The sequence below is a fragment of the Nilaparvata lugens genome, chromosome X, assembly GCF_014356525.2.
Source record: "Nilaparvata lugens isolate BPH chromosome X, ASM1435652v1, whole genome shotgun sequence".
NCBI classification, from domain to species: domain Eukaryota; kingdom Metazoa; phylum Arthropoda; class Insecta; order Hemiptera; family Delphacidae; genus Nilaparvata; species Nilaparvata lugens.
Window position 1 is genome coordinate 8,890,858 of NC_052518.1, and position 20,706 is coordinate 8,911,563.

Below are 20,706 nucleotides of genomic sequence, written 5' to 3' on the forward strand. Positions count from 1 at the left end.
GTAGGCCTAAATATTTTGTTCAATAAAACTTTATTAATTGATTGATATTTATTGCTAAAATAGTAAGCAAAATGTTATACAGCATTCTCTGTAGGATAGTGATTGTGTACGTTATTCACCTACATAATGTATCTATTCTTGATTAATTCCTTATCGTACAGTATATTTTATAGTGTTATATATATATATATATATATATATATATATATATATTATATATATATATATATATATATATATATAATATATATATATATATGCATATGCATTCATAGGCCAAAATTATAACTATCTGGATTGCCCTGAAAAGGACTTTGGCCTATGTAGCCGGGAGACATTACTGGAATGTGTCCGGCTAGCAAAAAAATGAGCTTCAAATTGATTTCAAAATCCACTCAATATCTATAGTGTTATATAAGCTCCAGAATCGAATATGAGGCTGTATCTATCAACAAGTGATCCATATTGTCACTGATCGTTAAGTCTGAGAAAGATGTATTTCTATCAAATAATTTGTTAATATGGGTGGCGCAGTGATGTGAATAGTAATTGCGATGAAGCACCAGCATTGTTATTATCAGCAAGCGCCGCCGTCTCTGTTTAATAGACCACTGGTAGACCACGAACGGGAGTTCTCCGTCACGCCTGCCTTCTAATCATTTCAATGTCACGTGCAATTTTGCCCACAATTTGCTTCACTGTCGTTTGCGGTGGGTGGAAAGATGTGCGGACCACCCTCGGCATGAGTTTACAAGGGGTGACACACCCCACCACGCTACAACACCCTAGGCGGTCGATCGGTATAGATTTTAGCAAAGCCTTTGACAAAAGTACTAGGGTCCCGGTTGACAAATAAACACTCCAAACAGGCTCAGTGTCTTCAAGCCGAGTACAATAGTACAATACTCATCTCTAACAAAGGCCCGCTAACAAGGAAAGTGCGTGGACAGCTTCTATATAAGAATTTAATGAGGGGTTCTTCCAGGCTCATACCCGGTCCTTTTGTTTTTCATGTACTGCAAACTATTTTTTAATACGGCCTCGTTGCAATCTTACTCATTGTTTTTTCATCCCCATCTTTGGAAAACGCAGCATATTGAAGGGGATAGAACTTGTTGTCTTGGAACAAGATCATCTCTCTCAACTGAAGTGCATGATTTCAATGAGATGCACAGCACAGGTTGTTAGATATGATCGATTACTTATTTAGTGCTGTTTGTTGAGCTCAGTAGAAGGTCATTAAGACTCGTCCAGACGGTGTAACTTAAAGCAAGAGAGAGAGAGAGAGAGAGAGAGAGAGAGAGAGAGAGAGAGAGAGAGAGAGAGAGAGAGAGAGATTTATATATTGTATAGTCATACTCTAATCTAAAAACTTTGCCACACTCGTGTTGACATCTGAATCATCCAACATGAGTGTAGGCTCGTGTCAAACTACTCCATCTACACAAGTATTATTGAATGTAATAAAGTATACTGCCTATTTATAATAAAATAACGTATTATTACTATGATTATTTATCAATACGATCGAAAATCATTATCATATGAAAGTTCAATCATTCGGGTTTATATTATACGTGTAGGCTCGTGTCAAGCTACTCTATCTATGTATTATCATAGAGCAACAATAGCGTAAGTAGATATCCCATTTTATAGGGCATTTATGTCGCAACTTTTACTGTTATCTCAAGCCGATAGTTCATGTAATTCTTTGCCGTCAAGTTGTGTGACACTCTGAGTCTCTCATATTGTGCTGTTCATATACTCTCACCCCAACAAATCAGTAAAATTCGACAATAATCAATAGTAATCGGCTTGAGATAACAGTAAACGTTGTGACATAAACGCCCTATACCATGGGATATCTACTTACGCTATTGTTTCTCTATGGTATTATTGAGTGTAGCAAAATATGCTTCCTATTTGTAAAAAAATAACGTATTGTTACTATGAATATTTATCAACATGATACAAAACTCATTATCATATGAAAGCCCTATCATTCGGTCTTATAATTATCATTCGTTGTCTTCAGGTTTGATTTCTTTGGATTAGATGGGAATTGGAGTTATAAGCTGATGAAACGTACCTTCTTCATAGACTAATAATGTAATGGTACCTTACATACTGCCTATATTACATTACATTACATTATTATTGGGATGATACACTCTTCTCTATGGTTTCTTCCTGTTCTGTTTTTTGTTTTTTCTTGATATTTATTGAAAAGAAGTAGCAGAAGAAAGAACTGCATGACTGTAAAGTGCATCATATTCTATAATTAAATTGGGATTCATATAATTGAGAAATTGAAATTACATCATTGTTAGCTGTTTGAATTGGTAGTTTTTGTAGCTGACTTGGAATTATTAGGTAGTCGAAAAGCTGAATCGATTTAATTATTCTAGTCATTTATAGCAGTGGATGTGCGTTATAGGAGCAATTTTTTTAAATTAAAAATCAAATGGTCAATAAAAATTGAATGATTGATTTATTAAAATAAATTCTATTGATTCAGCTTGTAAACGATATATTAAGCTACAAAAGCTACCAAGTCAAACAACTAAAAGATTTAATTACTATTTTTCTAATTAGATCAGGTAGTAAAGGATTGTAACAGAGATGAATAAATAAATGATACGCACCATGTACTCATATCATTTTAATGCTAGATATACATATTCTTGAGGAATATTTGTTAACAGAATCACAACTTTAAGATTTCTTTTACATGCCCAGTTTTACCTTAGTTTTTTATTATTTTTTACTCCTATTGTAGAAGAGAAAAGACTGATCTACTTTGAGTTCTGTGGTTTTGGATGGGAACAGTGATATATTTACTAAACAAGTAAATAAGAACAAACTGAATTTATAGCAGTTGCTCTTCATAAAATTTACTTCTTTGATGCTGATTGAATAGGATTGAATTTCTCAATCATCTGGTATTGATTTTTTTATACATGCCCAGTACTGTGTTACCTTATTTTTGTTTTATTTGTTACTTCTATTGAAGAGAAATTGATTGATTACTTAGATTTATGTGGTCTTCGATGGAAACAGTAAATTATTCACTAAGCAAGTCAAGAACAATAAGAATTTAGAGCAGTTCTGCTCTTCATGTAATTGACACTTCTAATGCTGATTGAATATGGAGGAATTTTTTATTTATATAGTATTAGTGTATTTCTTTTTGGACGGTAATGTTTGTATTTCTTACGGTATTTTCTCCATCCTCCAAACAAAGCCGAAGATGCACCACTGACTCCACCATACCCGGCACCTACAAAACCTCCAGTCATAGCACCCATCAGACCCACCCATGTTCCTATAATACCGTTCTTTCTGAGTGTCTTATAACTTGCCACATTTCTTAGACCATTGTACAAACCAGATCGATACATACCATCGCTATTATAGTTCATCCCTAAACTGTTCAAACCACCATAGAACCCTGAAGCACCACTCAGCATACAACTCAAAGTAGCTGCTGTCAGAATACTGGCTGCTGCTCCTGCAAGGATTAAACTAGCTGAAGAGCCACCTGTCAACACGATGGTCATCAAGTTTTTAGGAGTTAGCAGACTTCGCACACCTCCCATGTACCCTGTGTACCCAGCCTTTATAGTCCCAAAAATAGTTCTGTCTAATAGATATTTTATCACTTTCAAAGGAAACCTCAACATAAATTTTGCCACTTTCAAAGGCAACTTCAACATCATAAATTTTGCCACTTTCAAAGGAATCCCCAACAACATAAATTTTGCCACTTTCAAAGGCAACTTCAACATCATAAATTTTGCCACTTTCAAAGGAAACATCAACAACCCTCGTGTTGTTCTAGATAGTTCATTATCGTCCAAAGATTGTTCAAATTCAACATTGTCCCAAAAATTGGGCTCCAGCATTTTTGTATTTGATGAACGTTTCATCATCATTCCATATCGCATGCCATTCATCATTGCATTCAAATATGAATTGTAATAAGATCCCATATTGTATGGCCCCATATAATATTGGTATGGATTCATCCCATAATAAGATTGAGAACTACTCATGTGGTTTCTGTGCATCATCATTTGATACAGGTTCATCAAGAATGGTAATCTACTGTATAAACCCAAATGACTTAGTGGATATCCCAACATACCAAATGTTCCACTCATTGCACCCAAGTGGCTCATATGTCTCCTATATATCCACATTCTATAGTAATTAATCATATTTCTCATGGTCAAGAAACTAGCCATTGATCCATAGGGTGAGAATGGACTTATTGGATATCCCAACATACTCATAGCATGACTGATAATACCATTATGAGCCATATTATGATAGTTCATTCCATTTCCCAAAAATGGTAATCCACTGTATAATCCTAAATGACTTATTGGATATCCCAACATACTCATAGCATGACTGATAATACCATTATGAACCATATTATGATAGTTCATTCCATTTCCCAAAAATGGTAATCCACTGTATAATCCTAAATGACTTATTGGATATCCCAACATACTCATAGCATGACTGATAATACCATTATGAACCATATTATGATAGTTCATTCCATTTCCCAAAAATGGTAATCCACTGTATAATCCTAAATGACTTATTGGATATCCCAACATACTCATAGCATGACTGATAAAACCATTATGAACCATATTATGATAGTTCATTCCATTTCCCAAAAATGGTAATCCACTGTATAATCCCAAATGACTTAGTGGATATCCCAACATACCAACTGTTCCACTCATTGCACCCAAGTGGCTCATATGTCTTCTATATCTCCACATTCTATAGTAATTTATCATATTTCTCATGGTCAAGAAACTAGCCATTGATCCATAGGGTGAGAATGGACTTATTGGATATCCCATCATACTCATAAGATAGCCCATTGTACCATGGGTACCACTAACTAATCCATAGTTATGCATCAATTTCTGGTAATTCATCATTTGATAATAGTTATGCATCAATTTCTGGTACTTCATCATTTGATAATAGTTATGCATCAATTTCTGGTACTTCATCATTTGATAATAGTTATGCCTCATATACTCCTGTCTAAAAATGCTTTCGAATAATCTATTCATTATATATCTCCTAAACATTCTCATTTGATAATATTGCAAAACATTATTCATGAACGGTAAGTTACTCATTGGTCCCATAGGTGACATAAGACCCATGTGATAACCCATCATATTCATTACTGTCTGTAATAAAGCAGTTGTCATGTATTTTCTATACTGCATCATATTGTTGTTATACATTTGACTCCCAAAAGCACTACCCAAACCTCCATATTGATTTGAATATATTCCATTCGTCTGTGTTTGCTGATAACTCATCATATTGTTCATGAATGGAGTGTTAGTCATTGGTCCAAAGGGGCCAGTTGGGTATCCCATCATACCAACAGTATTACCAAGTAAACTATTCCCATTAGTTTGATAACCCATCATACTAAGAGTATCACCTAGCATGCCAAGAGTACCACCCAAAATACCATATTTAGCAATGTTTTTCCTGTATATATTTGTTTGATAATTACTCATGTACTTCCGGTATTTCTTTATTTGATAGTTGCTTGTATATTTCCTGTATTTCATAATTTTTCTGTATGTCTTTCTTTGGTAATAGTTCATCATATTATTAATGAATAAAGAGGTAGGTGATACTGGTGACATAGGATTCAGGAACATCAACCCTGCCATCAATGGAGAGTTTAAGAATGGCAGATTGCTAATAAGAGGCGATGCTAAAATGTTATGTATTATTGGAATATTGTTTATGGGTACATTTGGATAACCTAGCATGCCAAGAATACCCCTATTATTGTAAGATTGTCTTGCATAGTAGAACATTCGTTCATAGTGGTCTAAAGTTTGTAGGATAGTTATATAGTTTCTATATAATTTCATTCTTTGATGATGAACATAACTAGATACATAAGGTGAATTCATAATTGATTGGGTTACATAATAAGGATTGATTGGATGGTTCATAAAGTTCAGTGAGTTTCCTGTTAGTTGATTATTTATCAAATACCTATAATATTTCTGAATTTGTTGTTGCCTTATGATTCTTTCAATCATTTGTGAACTACTCAAATATCCCATGAATGGTATACTAGCTGGGTTTATCGGATAATTCAATATATTATTTATAGGTGATAGTAGTGTTGAGATGGGATAATTGGGACCGATTGGATAACCCATTACACTTATACCATTGCTGTATACTCCTGTTTTCTTTATATACTTTCTATAGCTCTTCACTTGATAACGATTGATCAATCTAGTTAACTGTGATGGTGTTACAAGGGCTGCTGGATATTCTAATAAACCAGGGAAACCATGAGACATGTATTGATTCATCATGGACTTTCTATGCTGATTCATTTGATGGTAAGTCGTCATGAGTGGAAGCCCGGTGGACTGTTGTAGACTTGCTATCATATGCTCAGGATTACCCATAAGTGATGACAGTCCTCCATTTGCCATCATCCAAGGCTTGTATTGGTTCATGAGTGCATAGTAGTATTGGGTTGTGAGAATCTTCTGTAGTGTCTGAGTTGTGGAGGTCTGGTGCCCATTTCGATACATGAAGTAGTTGTTGAAGTATTTGCCCGTGTAGCCGTTTTGCATGTAGCTATTTTACAAATATTTTTACAATGCAAACATTATAAAGAAACAGTATCATGATGGAAAAAAAAGAAAAGAACTTCAGTAGCTTAACAGCTGTGACAGTCACTTGATTTTGGTAACTAAAATAAAAAAAAGTCTTTTTGCGATTTCACACAACCAGAATTAGAGCAATAGTAAAAAACAAAAAAGAAATAATAATCAACCTGAAAATAAACAAATAAAATATAATTTCCAGAAGTACCTAAACATCTATACAATAAATATATAACATAAAAAGAATGAATAAATTAATAAACCTCTGTCACCAGTCAAATTTTTAACAATTGAGTCTAAAACCAGCCAAATTGAGCATCAGTAAAGTAACAGATAAAGGCAAAAGTTAAATTTAGTACAAAATTGTTCAAAATACTATAAGGAAATACTGAGGGAGAAATACTATTAATTCAATAAAACCGATTCACGCGGGAAAAAAATGAAGAAAGTCTAAGTAAAAATCAAAAACAGTGACAAACAGTGACAGAATGGTGTAGTGCGATAAGAGTTAAGGGAATAGTTGTCAATATTTAAAAGAGTAAAGTGATGATAGTATCAAAGAATCAGGAGAATGTGAAGTTGGATATAACATGGTAAAATACTGGAAAGAGTGAACAACTATGAATATCTTGGGACATTAATCTCTGCAGATGGGAGAGTTGATGAAGAGAAAAACAATAGAGTAAGGGGGTAAAAGAAAGGGGACAGCCCCCGAAAACAATCGATGAACAGGTAGAAGTTCTAGTGACCATACAGTAGTCGCCTATTATTATTGAATTTCGACATTTTCGTGGTCTATTATTAGGATTTCACTCCGAGGAATAAATTTGTGGACCATTCTGATTACTTAAAGGCATTTTCAGCTGTAAACCAGTGGTAGCCTACAGTGATTGGATAAACACACACACATTACTATCGTTTATACGTACAAATTCAGTCAAACTAAGAATGTATTATTCTTTTTTTATAGATTACGTCCTAATACGTCCTATAATGTTCAGTGTACATGATGAGACTAAATAGATGAGCACGAAGACACGCCGTACGCTTTCCATAAGCTGATGCTATAATTGTCATATTTACATATATTCGATTATATGATTATTATATTCATACAAATAAAATATAATGCGTGTATGTAACTCAAGTCAGTCTGTATACAGCTTGTGAGCAGGTTGAGTTTCATCAAATTAACCATTGGGAATAACTCAATAACAAGTACTTGATCACTGATCTTGATTCAATAATAAATTTTAGAAAATACAAGTAACAGATGTAAGGTGAAAAGTAATAGATGAGTCCCTACCAGCTGAAACTGCCTTCAAGAAAGCAAACGAGGCCACTCCGGCCACTAATGAGGGTAATGAAGCGGATTCAGATGACAATAGAGTGTTATAGTCGAGAGTTGGAGGATGAACCTTTTTGGATCAATAGCCCAGTGTACAGGTAGAGCGGCCCCGTCTCCTTTCTTTAACCCGAGTAAGGAAAACCAACCTAGTGTATTACCAGCTTAGCATAACCATCCTGGGAAAACGAGAAATAAGTCAGCGAACTAAAATAAAAATATATGAGTCAATATTCAAGCTAGTCCTACTCTATGGAACAGAATTTCTCACAATGATAGAAAAGCACAAGAGGAGAATTACCTCCTCAGAAATGAGATACCTAAAGAGGGTGGTTGGAGAAACCAAAAGAGACAGAGTGAGAAATAGTGTGATCAGAGGAGATTGAAACAGGAGGAACTGATTACCACTGTTCAACGAAAAACCCTTGGATGGTAAGTCCATGTAGCTCGGATGAGTGATGAACGAAAGGCAAGGCCGGTTATGGAGGCAAGACCGGAAGGAAAACAAGACAGGGGACGACCACAACTGGAATGGAATCAGTATGCAGAGAGTATAGCTGCTGGAAGAGGTAAGACAATGAATGAAGTAAATGGCACAGGATCGTATAAAGTTTAAAAATCTGGTGTGGCGCACTCACACAACTTTCCTTGCCGTTATGAAAATTGATCACCTGACGCTAGTGTAAACGCGCATCTCAAGTCAAAGAACTGAGCCAGCTGGTGACAGGTCAATAACGCTGGATACACACGAGATCTGCTATCTCTCCATAGTGAATGATTTAATAGAATCAACAGTTTGCAATTGAATAATTACATTTTCTCATATTTCAAGCTTATTTTCAATTTTAGGTGAAAATGTTTCTGGACATTAATTGAAGAGATTTCCATGCTCTATCTTTTCCACTCGAAATTTTTAGTTTAAATTATATCTGAGACCTGATAATTGGAAATCTAAAATCAAACTTTGCATAGATGGTGCGGAGATCCTGAAATTTTTACAGATATGGGACTTGTGGCAGTTGATAGAGCTTATTAATGACTATTTTAGGTATAAATTTGATCAAAATCGTTGGAGCCATTTTCGAGAAAATCGCTAAAAACCCTGTTTTTGACAGCAATTTCGCCATTTTAGCCGCCATCTTAAATCGCATTTGATCGAAATTGTTCGTGTCGGATCCTTATAGTGTAAGGACCTTAACTTCCAAATTTCAAGTCATTCCGTTAATTGGGAGATGAGATATCGTGTACACAGACGCACATACACTCATACACACACACACACACACACACACACACACACACACACACACACCACACACACACACACACACACACACACACACACACACCACACACACACACACACACACACACACACACACCACACACACACTTTTCCTGAAACTGACCCAGTTGATAATTGGGTTGAGAATCCCTTCTGCTGTTAAGATATACGTAGGTGAGATTCGCGGGCTCACGGAAAACTCGATTTTGGCAGACTTTTGGGCAACAGCACGAAAGAACTATAAAGAGCTTGGAGAAAAGGCATTGAGGTTAATCCTTCCCTTTAAAATGACCGTTGTGAACAACCATTTTCATCAATGTGTTTTACTAAAAACAAGTTTAGAAATCGACTCGACATGTGGTCAGATTTTAAAGTGAATGTGTCAAGTATGGAGCCTGATATTTCAGGAATCATGAACTTGAAGAAAAAATTCAACTCAACTCATTGAACAAATAGTGATAATTATTAGGAACAGTGGACCTAGTCTTCATTTCCGCAACTTTATTTGAGCTGAGGTACCGTACAAGGATCGTATTCTTCATATCAAAACCAAGTAATAATAACACGAAAATTATTATGATGAATGCACGCAAAAATTATAAATCTCAAGTATTTTAAATATTATTCTAACATATCGTAATTTAAATAATGATAATCAGTGATTAAAAAACTACCTACATTTTTCTTGAAATGTCAACTTCTTCTCGTTATCGAATTGAGTTATGAACTATGAATTTTCAAGAGAGTAAAATACACTCTGCTATTTCATCAGATTAGCTGCTATTAACTATTAAGAGTGTGGTGGGGGGCTGGCGGTAGATGAAAATATTTTTTCGCCACACTTGGATGTAATGAGCTGGTTTACGTGCGTCATATGGAGGCCGAAAGTGATTGTTTTCCGACCAGGCCGGTAAAACTTTACGGCCCTAGGCTGTAAAATGACCTTGAATAACAGCTGATCGTGTCCGATCCCGATCTCACAAAAGTCATAGAGAGATAATCTCATAACGACTGTAATAATCTATATAATTATGTATCGTGAATCGCGGTATTATGTCTATAATATATTTTATAAATTACTGTTTAATAATTTAATATTTATTGTGTTTTTGATATCAAACAATGAATACAATGGCTGCATTGTCCATTGTCAGAAAGGTACGTATCGCAAGTATTTAAAAGTGAAGAATCGAATTTGAAATCAAAGTACAAAATTGTATCAATATTTAAAAGTGAGGTAGAGTAATAATTGTTTCTTTTTTATTATCGAATTCCACTTCTTAATGCAATACAATCAACTATAATAACAAGAAAATACAGCAGAGATCTGAAGTTTAAGGTAAGCCTACTGGTGAAACTCAGCCTTGACTAAAAAATTCCTAGTAATTTTTCCGTAATTCATTATTAAAACTTTTAGATAATTTTTCTTTAATATTGAACCATATAGAGAAAACATTAGGCCCACTCAAGATTGAATCTTCGAATGTTTTCTCTATGATTTCAGAGCAATATTTTGTTGTGAAAATGCCGGCAAACCGGCTTCAAATTAATATGCTGCTATACACTATATTATAGTAGCCTACATACGTTACCTGACTTAATTCAGAGTGAAAATTTTATTGTGAAACAGATAATAATATTAATTTTAATAATATAAGTCATGAGCCAAAGTCTGTTGTACCTTTGACTATAGAAAGAACCTTCTTGTATAGAAAGAACAACCTTCTTTCTATAGTCAAAGGTTGTACGCTTTTTAGGAGTAAAGTAAACTTTTTTAGAAGTCTAGTTTACAGTATTACGTGTATGCTAAGAGTTATCAGTCAGGCCTCTTCCTTCAACAATACCCAATAGCCGAGAGCGTTAAGGCGTAACACAACTGAACTCAGCTCAGTGAGTTACAAACACGATCTAGGTTCGAATCTCGGTCAATGACATTTTTTTTTGTCGATGAATTTCGACTTTTATTAGCTATTTTTTATATTAGTTACCATAATTTAAATTTCAATCAATTTTTTAGATATATTTTGAGACAAAACTGTGAAATATGCAATTATATTAATTTTTTCATCACATTATTTCAAAATAGTAATGAAAATTCTATTCATCCATCTATCCATGAGATATTGCACCGGGCGCAAAGCGCGAGCTATAAAAATTCAAACAATTATTCGAAATATTAATAGTATAAAAATATGGTCACTATTGTAAATTATTAATTAGTAACATTGAAATTATTGACAGTAAAAGTTGTCATAACCAAGATTCAAACTATCAAAATAGGCTGTTTGAATTTTATTAATTTTTCAATTTCTTATAAATATTGGGAAGTTTTTTTTTTGGGTGTGGCGAAAAATAGCGTTCGCAACACGGGCAAAAATGTTTTTCCGGCTCTCGAACGCTTCAAGTTCTCGACTTCGTCTCGAACTTGAAAACCGCGATCTCGCGCCGGAAAACGTACATTTTCGACCCTAGGTGCGAAATATACTATTTCCTACAGTTACGTTGAAAAGTGGCCATTGCTGCACTGATTACAGAACGCAAAGAATCACTTTTCCGCTCTAGTGCGGGAAAAATTTTTCTGCACTCCAGATTTGCAACATGGCAACGAAAAATACTTAGTAGGTTAGATGGAGCAACAGTGCAGCAAAATCAAAATGAAGTTGGTAACAGTGACTGGGCTGCTATAGTGAGCAGAGGTGCAACGAAGCACAACGCGCTAATTATTACTATTATATATTATAACGAGGAGAGCAACAGCACAGGGCCACCACAGCACACACCACACAGCCGCCTCGCCATTCAAACACTACTAAGTTATTTGATGGATTTCAGGCAATTTTACCCATAATTACCCACTTTTCATATTCAATGGTAACTGTAGGAAAAACTTAATGTGAAATACGTGCGCAAAGCTCCTCTGCTGCACTCAAGAAACCATTCCGCCCTCGCCTACGGCTCGGGCGTAAACGTTTCTTTCGGTGCAGCAAACTGTCACTTTGCGCACTAGTTGCACAAATAACTATTGCAGCTGTGCATTTAAGAAGTAGTGGGGATCCGCATAAATATAATAAATGGATGAGGGGGTCCTTGGGAAAATTTTTTAGGGAGCCCGTGCACTAGCCTATATCATGAAGAAAATATCATAACATAACATGTTATGTTTTCTGTACAAAAAAATATCTTTTAATATAAGAGATATCTCCATTATGAAACATCATACTCTATGCTAAAGATAGTCTATGTTATCTTTTCTCTGTGCCTATATATTGAGTGTTAGATGCTTTAAATCAAATTGACAGTTCATAAGCAATCACCGTTGTTTAAGTTCAGTATATCTTTTCAATAATTAATGCACAATCATGCTTTCTTGTGTTTCATTGATCTCTTTTGTTTGTTATTCATTTCAATTTGATCAATATTATCACTTGATTCAAATGGTCAAGTCTACCAGCATTGTAAGATTTATAATAAACTTTTTGAACTGATTATATATTTCCGATAGTGAATTACTGTTGTTAGATTTTTCAAGAAGAGAACACAATGCATAAGATGCCGAAAATTTGACGCGTGAACGTCTTCAACGCTATAGATGGTTCACTGACGAGAAAAATGTTGGAATTTCAGCAGTGTGAGGGCAGCCGACCTTTTCATTATTACTAAACTATCTTTACCTTACCTCCCTTTTATCAGCTGATGACAGTTCAAACTTCTATATATTAGCTTTGACCCACTATGTACCCACTATCGATTACGTTCCACTCTTGAACAAAGCTACGAAAAGAAAAAGCTGTAGCTAAGTGATAATAGATATGAGAAATAGTGAAGAAAAGCCTAATATCAAACCCAGTTTCAAAAATATCATTACAAAGTTGAATTATGAAGTCTACATCCATCGATACCTCACAATAAAATTCAAATTTATTAGAAATATCTTTCAGTCTTCCTAATCAATAATATATTGTTTATAACTTGCCTGGGAATGTGTACTCTTATGACAAATCCGTTCTCGACTTGTGACTTATGACAGTGTACGGTCATATCATCAATGTACGGTGAACATATAGATTGATATAGATCTTAATCATTCATTATCTTTCCCTAAAAGTAATATACTCTTACTGGTTATGGAATAACCTAATCATCACTCTTTATTCTTAAAGCGTATTCATCATCATCCAACCCTATCTCAAGGTTTACGTGGCAGAGAGGACCTTTAGTCCTAACTCAGCCTCTCAATAGTCGATCAACCAATCTGAATGAATTAAACAAATAACTTACTTCATCATTCCTGGTGACATGTGGGGAACCACATTGTCCATTACTTGGTAATATCGATGCCTGTTATACTTTTTTCTGTAGTAGCGCTGCTGCATGAGTCTGTGAGTGTATGTAAGCATTGGCATCATCATAAGAGGCGCCATCACACTCCCTGTCAGTACAGCCGGGATCAGAATTTTCGGTCTTCCAGGATTCATGGCGTAAGACATGACTGAGCCCATTCTATCGGACGCCATCAGATTTCTGAACATTTGATAATGCAGCATCTGGGTTATGAGTCTCTGCTGCATTCTCCGAGCTAAATATTGCATATAATAGCTGCAAACAAAAAGCCAAGCCATATTTTATAAACAAAACATTGTCTGTTAAGTTATATATGAGAATATTGATGAATAATATTAATTTAACCGAACAAACACTAGGCCTAATACAGAAATATGCGTGTTCGAATACCCCTTGTATGCAACAATATAAAAGGCTTTGTTCAAAGAATTTGAATATATTTATGCAGCCGAAAAAACATCAATGGATGGACATAACACTCCTCTCATATTAAAATGACTCTGAATATTTGTTTAGGAATATAATAGAGAGAAGATCTGTATCTATACTATTCAGATAAACTGAGTTTTACTACTTTATAACATGAATTAGACATATTCATTAGAATAAACAAAGGAAACCCGATACAGAATATTCTTTAAACTATCATTTCTGTCGCATGAGGATTAGTTATTTGTGCAACTAGTGTGCAAAGTGACAGTTTGCTGCACCGAAAGAAACGTTTACGCACGAGCCGTAGACGAGGGCGGAATTGCTTCTTGAGTGCAGCAGAGGAACTTTGTGCACGTATTTCACATAAAATTTTTCCTACAGTTACCAATGAATATGAGAAGTGGTTGATTATGGGTAAAATGATGGCTGAAATCCATCAAATGTTTGTCTATATAATTTTGTTATTGATAACAACTTTAATTTATTTTAAACTTGATAATCCAATTGAAAATTAATAATCGATAATTTATTCAAATTGAAAATTAAATTAATCCAATTAATTTGAAAATTTGAATATTTTTGAGTGAATCTTAATTTTTGAATAATTTTTCAACCACCAATTTATGAATGAAAAAAATATTATTTAAAATAATGAATAATTGATAATTCAAAATGTATAATTTAATGGGTTCTCATTTTTAATTATTTAAAAATCAGAAAAAATATAGATAGAACAAATTCGCATTCAAAATACACGCCAACAATGTCAACAGCTGATTGGGATGGCTGCAAGATAATACGTAAAGTATTAAGAGTACGCAAAGTAATACTTTGCGCACTAGAGCGGAAAAGTGATTCTTTGCGTTCTGTAATCAGTGCAGGAATGGTCACTTTTCAAGGTAACTGTAGGAAATAGATATTTTGCCGGCGCTTCAATCTCGCCGAATTTGTTCGAATGGGCGAACGCGAGAGTGTGGATGGCTATTATGCCACCGCTGGCCTTCACTCTGCTCGGCTCGCCTATCCTCCGTTTTTTGTTGATTGGAGACGTTAACCATTTGGTGAATCCGTCGGCGACTCTCTTGACGAGAGTGTAGCGGACGGGTAAGAATCTAATAACCTTGGTGAATACCTTAGTCTTCATTCTAGTGAGAATATACAGTATATGGAATGTGGTATAATATTTGCCATAGAAGAGCAAAGTATCCAGGAAGAGATCATAATAATCCTGTTGAGAATGAAAGAATGAAAGAGTTCATGAGTTTAGCAAAGAGAGAACGTTCAATAAATAATATTATGGATGAATCGATTTTCAAAATATTATAAAAATCAAATCCTAAGGCTCACTATAATCAGTTGAGGAAATCCATTGGAATTGCAAGAGAATTGTGGCACTATGGGGTATGAAACTGCGGTGCTAATTTTGAATATGGTATTTGTAAGCAGAATTGATTTGATCATTGTCATTGAAAATATTCCAGAAATTATCAAGCAGTGATAACACTAGAAACGGGAATACAAAACTTCACCTTGTGAAGTGGAGAGAGGTTCAAATTCAACTATGCTTAATTTAGTATGACTAGAGATTTTCAAATGATCTTTAAGACTAGAGATTGACTGACTGCAACTTTTCCTTTTCAACTTTTCTTATTATCAAACATTGTGTATCTAATTCGTAGGCTCTTCCTATGATCAATGTTATACCATTCCTATTAATGGTATACATTTTCAATTACAATAGAAAGGGAAGAACTTTCCAAAATTGTGATATCTAATAGATTATAGACAATTCTCAAAAGTAGGCACATCTATTTTTCAATTAATTCTCAATTTATCAATTCTCAAAATCATCCTCAATTTTTATCGAGCTAAATTTGTCATTATGATTTCAAACACACAAAGTTGATAAGTTAACCACTGCTTACCTTTTAGAAGAGGCCGTTGTTAGAGTGTTTGAAACCCCAACATTTATTCCTCCATTAGAGACCCCATTTGACAGTATTCCAACTCCACCTTGGGACAATAAATCTCCTCCAGTCATTGTTGTACCTCCAGTTATCACATCTCCTCCAGTCACTGCTGTACCAGTAATCAGATCTCCTCCCATCATTGCTGGATCTCCAGTCATAACATTTCCTCCAGTCATCATTGTTGTTCCACCGGACATCATTTCTCCTCCTGTCATTGTTGTTGTTCCACCAGACATCATTTCTCCTCCAGTCATTGTTGTTCCACCAGACATCATTTCTCCTCCTGTCATTGTTGTTCCACCGGACATCATTTCTCCTCCTGTCATTGTTGTTGTTCCACCAGACATCATTTCCCCTCCTGTTATTGTTGTTGTTCCACCAGACATCATTTCTCCTCCAGTCATTGTTGTTCCACCAGACACCATTTCTCCTCCTGTCATCATTGTTGCTCCACCGGCCATCATATCTCCCCCAGTCATTGTTGTTCCACTGGCCATCATTTCCCCTCCAGTCATTGTTGTTGTTCCACCAGACATCATTCCTCCTCCAGTCATTGTTGTTCCACCAGACACCATTTCTCCTCCAGTCATTGTTGCTCCACCGGCCATCATTTCTCCTCCTGTCATTGTTGTTCCACCAGACATCATTTCTCCTCCAGTCATCATTGCTGTTCCACCAGACATCATTTCTCCTCCTGTAATTGTTGTTGCTCCACCGGCCATCATTTCTCCTCCTGTCATTGTTGTTCCACCAGACATCATTTCTCCTCCAGTCATCATTGTTGTTCCACCAGACATCATTTCTCCTCCAGTCATTGTTGCTCCACCAGACATCATTTCTCCTCCTGTAATTGTTGTTGTTCCACTGGAGATCATTTCTCCTCCTGTCATTGTTGTACCACCAGACATCATTTCTCCTCCTGTCATTGCTGTTCCACCAGACATCATTTCTCCTCCAGTCATTGTTGCTCCACCAGACATCATTTCTCCTCCTGTTATTGTTGTTGCTCCACCGGCCATCATTTCTCCTCCAGTCATCATTGTTGCTCCACCAGACATCATTTCTCCTCCAGTCATTGTTGTTCCACTGGCCATCATTTCCCCTCCTGTCATTGTTGTTGTTCCACCAGACACCATTTCCCCTCCTGTCATTGTTGTTGTTCCACCAGACATCATTTCTCCTCCTGTCATTGTTGTTCCACCGGACATCATTTCTCCCCCAGTCATTGTTGTTCCACCAGACATCATGTGTCCTCCATCCATCATATGTTCCATTCCATCATGTTCCATCCCTTCATGTTCAGTCACTTGATGATGATGAACCACTACATGATGATCAACTATTTGACCACCATCCATCATATCATGATGATCAAAGACAGGGGGAGTTGTAATAAAATGCCCCCCATTCATCATTTCATGATGATCAATCATTCCTCCATTGGCCATCATATCAGCCCCGTTCATCATGGCCGCATGTGATGCCATACCTCCACCAGCACTCATTCCTGAATTCAACGATGATGATGATGATTTGGATGAAGAACTAGAACTGGAGCTAGAGCTTGAATATGTTGTTTTTTTATAGATGTTGTTTGAGTTCTCATGGACGAGCCTTTTGACATGCTGCTTCCTGACATTGCCATGCCCCCTGGAGGTCCCATCATAGGTGGTCCTGGGGACATGGGAGGCCCCATCATTGGGGGTCCTAGCATGGGTGGCCCCATCATGGGGGGTCCGGGGGGCATGGGTTCTCCATGAGAGTGGTTGGAAGCAGCTAGGAGGAGAGCGATCACCACCACCCAGGTAGCAGATCGAGGCATCTTCTGCAAAAAAACATCAATTGAACGTTTTTGAAATTCACAAAATGCCTCAGAATATAACAAAAACTCAAACATTCATGATTAAATCCCGAAGCACATTTTTTAAAACTGATTCCTTGAAGGAATCTAATGAGAAAGGTGTTCATCATATAGTTTTCATGCTGACATCAGCCTTGAAGAAGGCTGATTTTTTAGGAAATAAAAATCAGCTCCTAGTCCCTTGTCTTTTAAACACAAAATATCAGTTCCAAGGCTAGCCTGAAAATGATAATATTCAGTTCTTCTTACAGAGCCACTCACAATTCCATTCTTGGCTGCTTTAACCAGTTTACAACACTGTTTGTGGATCTCTGAGATCTACCTCAGATGAATGGATTGGACACTCAGCAGTTATGTGGCTATGTGTTTGACCACACAAATCTGACTGCTGCAGGGTCCATCTATTTTGCCCTTAGGTGCGTCGACCTTTTCCCACAAGGATCCGATTGAAAGCACTCTACTCTTTCCTCTGGAGATCAAATCCTTGTACCCTTTCAGTAGGATTACTTCAACTAGGAAGTTATTTGTGGGTGCATCTTGTACGTGGGTGGGGTATGAGTTTTAAATATTAGATTATAGTTCTTTATTGTAACTTACAATATATTCTGGCTACACACCAATTTACAATATTTGACAGTATAGCCGATCATTCAAAGTATGAAAAGTTATTAACCAATTGAAATTGGATACAATTCGAATATCATATAATAATATTGTAATGTGACTATATAGATCGGTGGTTTTTAAACAAATGATTAAGGACTCTCTGAAAAGAATAAATATTCTATCACAACATACGACCCGAGTTCTAGTGGACAGTGGTCAATATGTTAGAACTGTGTTGAACGCTATCCAGATTGTCTGTAGATTATTATATAGACAAATTGAACAATTCTTCCTTCTAAATCAAAATATTGTGATCCAAAAAAGTACTACGTTTATTTTAGCTACCCATTGCAAAATCCATTGGACGGAGGTTTGTTTGCCTTGCAAAGGCTGGCCACTATAACCTTCGTTTTTATAGGGTGATCTTTGAGCCATGAAACCCCCCTTTTGTAGACTAGTAGTTCTGCGAACAGTAGACCTCGCTCATGAATACAACTTTAACAACTTTAAAATTGATGAGAAGGGCCATTATGAAAGTACAGAATATTGTGAAGACTGCAATGTCATCTATTATTTTTCCAGTGACAATGCTTCCAGGGACACTAGACTTATAAATGTCTTTCGAGAAAGCTTCACATCGTTCCCATATTAACAATATTAACCTATATAACAACTTCTTTAATAATTAATTATAAGATATTGGTCAACTGACGGAAAAATGGAATATGCAGAAGGCAATTTAGACGATGAATCGTCTCACAGACGATAGTAAGACAGAAAATGATTCTAAATAAGATGGGTTTGTTGGTGTCAATGACAGGACGTTGCTAATGATGGTTTTAATGGAAAACGGTTTTAATGTTATGGCTTGTTATGCTATGCAGAATGTTAAATGCTCACAACTCGGTTTCCGATCGTATGAGATCGTAAAAGAAAAAACAAAAGCTAATAGTTTTCCAGAAACTAATCATATATGAACAAGGGAAATTTCGTGTTGAAAAGGGGAAAAATGTGCAGTCAAGTGAGAAGAGAAGGTTTCTACAATTAATAAATACAGCACATTTTAGAGCGGCACAGGTTCTATTATAAAAAATTACTGGTTTTTTACTTTTATTTATTTTGGGTAAGATTCACTCTTAACGTATTGTAATTACAATGATCTTTCATTTTAAAAAGAATAAAATTTCTGTATCTTGCAAGATAACGGCGCTAGATACGAAGAAGTAACTTTCTGAAGGAGGTTAGTCTGTGGTATTTCAAATTACAAAAAATCCGGAGGTCTTATCAAAAATCGTTACACATACGTTTCTGCGCCTTGTTTCAAAGAACTTGTATACCAAATTTTATCAAAATCGGACAATAACTGCGACTGTAACTGCGGTACAAACAAACAAACAGACAAAAGCCGATCGAGTCTGAACTAAGACCTCATCTTCGCTTCGGTCAAAAATAACATCAATATGACTTGTTATCCAGCAAGAGTACCTCTATTAAGACGAAGTTTTTCATGAGTACTTTCGTTGTATCTTCCACTGAATTGTAAATTCCTCAATCATCATCCAAGTTGAATAGAGGATGAATGGTAAGTTGATAAATATAAAAGAAGAAGATGGGAGGTAAGTTTATAGAAAGAGGAAAAGAGAAAGGCCAAAGGTGCTTTGTGAGGGAAACACCTTGAATTAATTGACGATTTCTCCACCAGCATCCAGGGAAGCAGAGCGAATCCCATTGGAAAAGCTCCTCCACTGTTTTTACGTTTCTCATTTTCTTTCAGGCTTCGTCTCCCCAACGAAAACAATCTCTTAACGAGGGCGGAAAACAAAATTACTTCCACGCAGCTCAGGAGAAAAAGAAGCTTTCCGAGGAAAGAAACTGGAACTATCGAGCAAGGGGGGATTCTAATTAGATTTTTCCTCAGTCTTACAAGCGACGAAATGATACTGAGGGGAATTGCGAGTAATTTATCAACTTTCCACAGACTTCTAGAATTTATTTTTTAGGGGAATGCTCATCCATTGCCATTGAAAGTACTTGAGTCAAGGTGTAGTCAACAAAGACTGATATGTTTACAAATAAAAGTATAAGAGATTCCAACAATTAGGATGAGAATATTGTATGAATTATGCAATGTATTGTAAATGGTGGAACTGTAGGAACCTTAGAAACAAATG

At 35.8% G+C, this 20,706-nt stretch overlaps 1 protein-coding gene across 4 annotated transcripts in view; it reads right to left on the minus strand.

The window, feature by feature from the left end:
* Positions 1-2,647: 2,647 nt before the first annotated feature.
* LOC111064496 overlaps positions 2,648-20,706 on the minus strand; it is a 34,084-nt gene continuing 16,025 nt past the window's right edge. For 2 of the 4 annotated variants that reach the window (XM_039442357.1, XM_039442358.1), the window contains exons 2-4: positions 16,024-17,893; positions 13,604-13,921; positions 2,648-6,666 (exon numbers count right to left, since the gene is read on the minus strand). In XM_039442357.1, the coding sequence (XP_039298291.1) occupies positions 3,162-6,666; positions 13,604-13,921; positions 16,024-17,573 (5,373 nt within the window). In that variant the 5' untranslated portion in view covers positions 17,574-17,893 and the 3' untranslated portion in view covers positions 2,648-3,161. Of the gene's footprint in view, positions 6,667-13,603; positions 13,922-16,023; positions 17,900-20,706 lie in introns of all 4 variants that reach the window. The other 2 variants (XM_039442356.1, XM_039442355.1) reach the window with 2 other exon arrangements.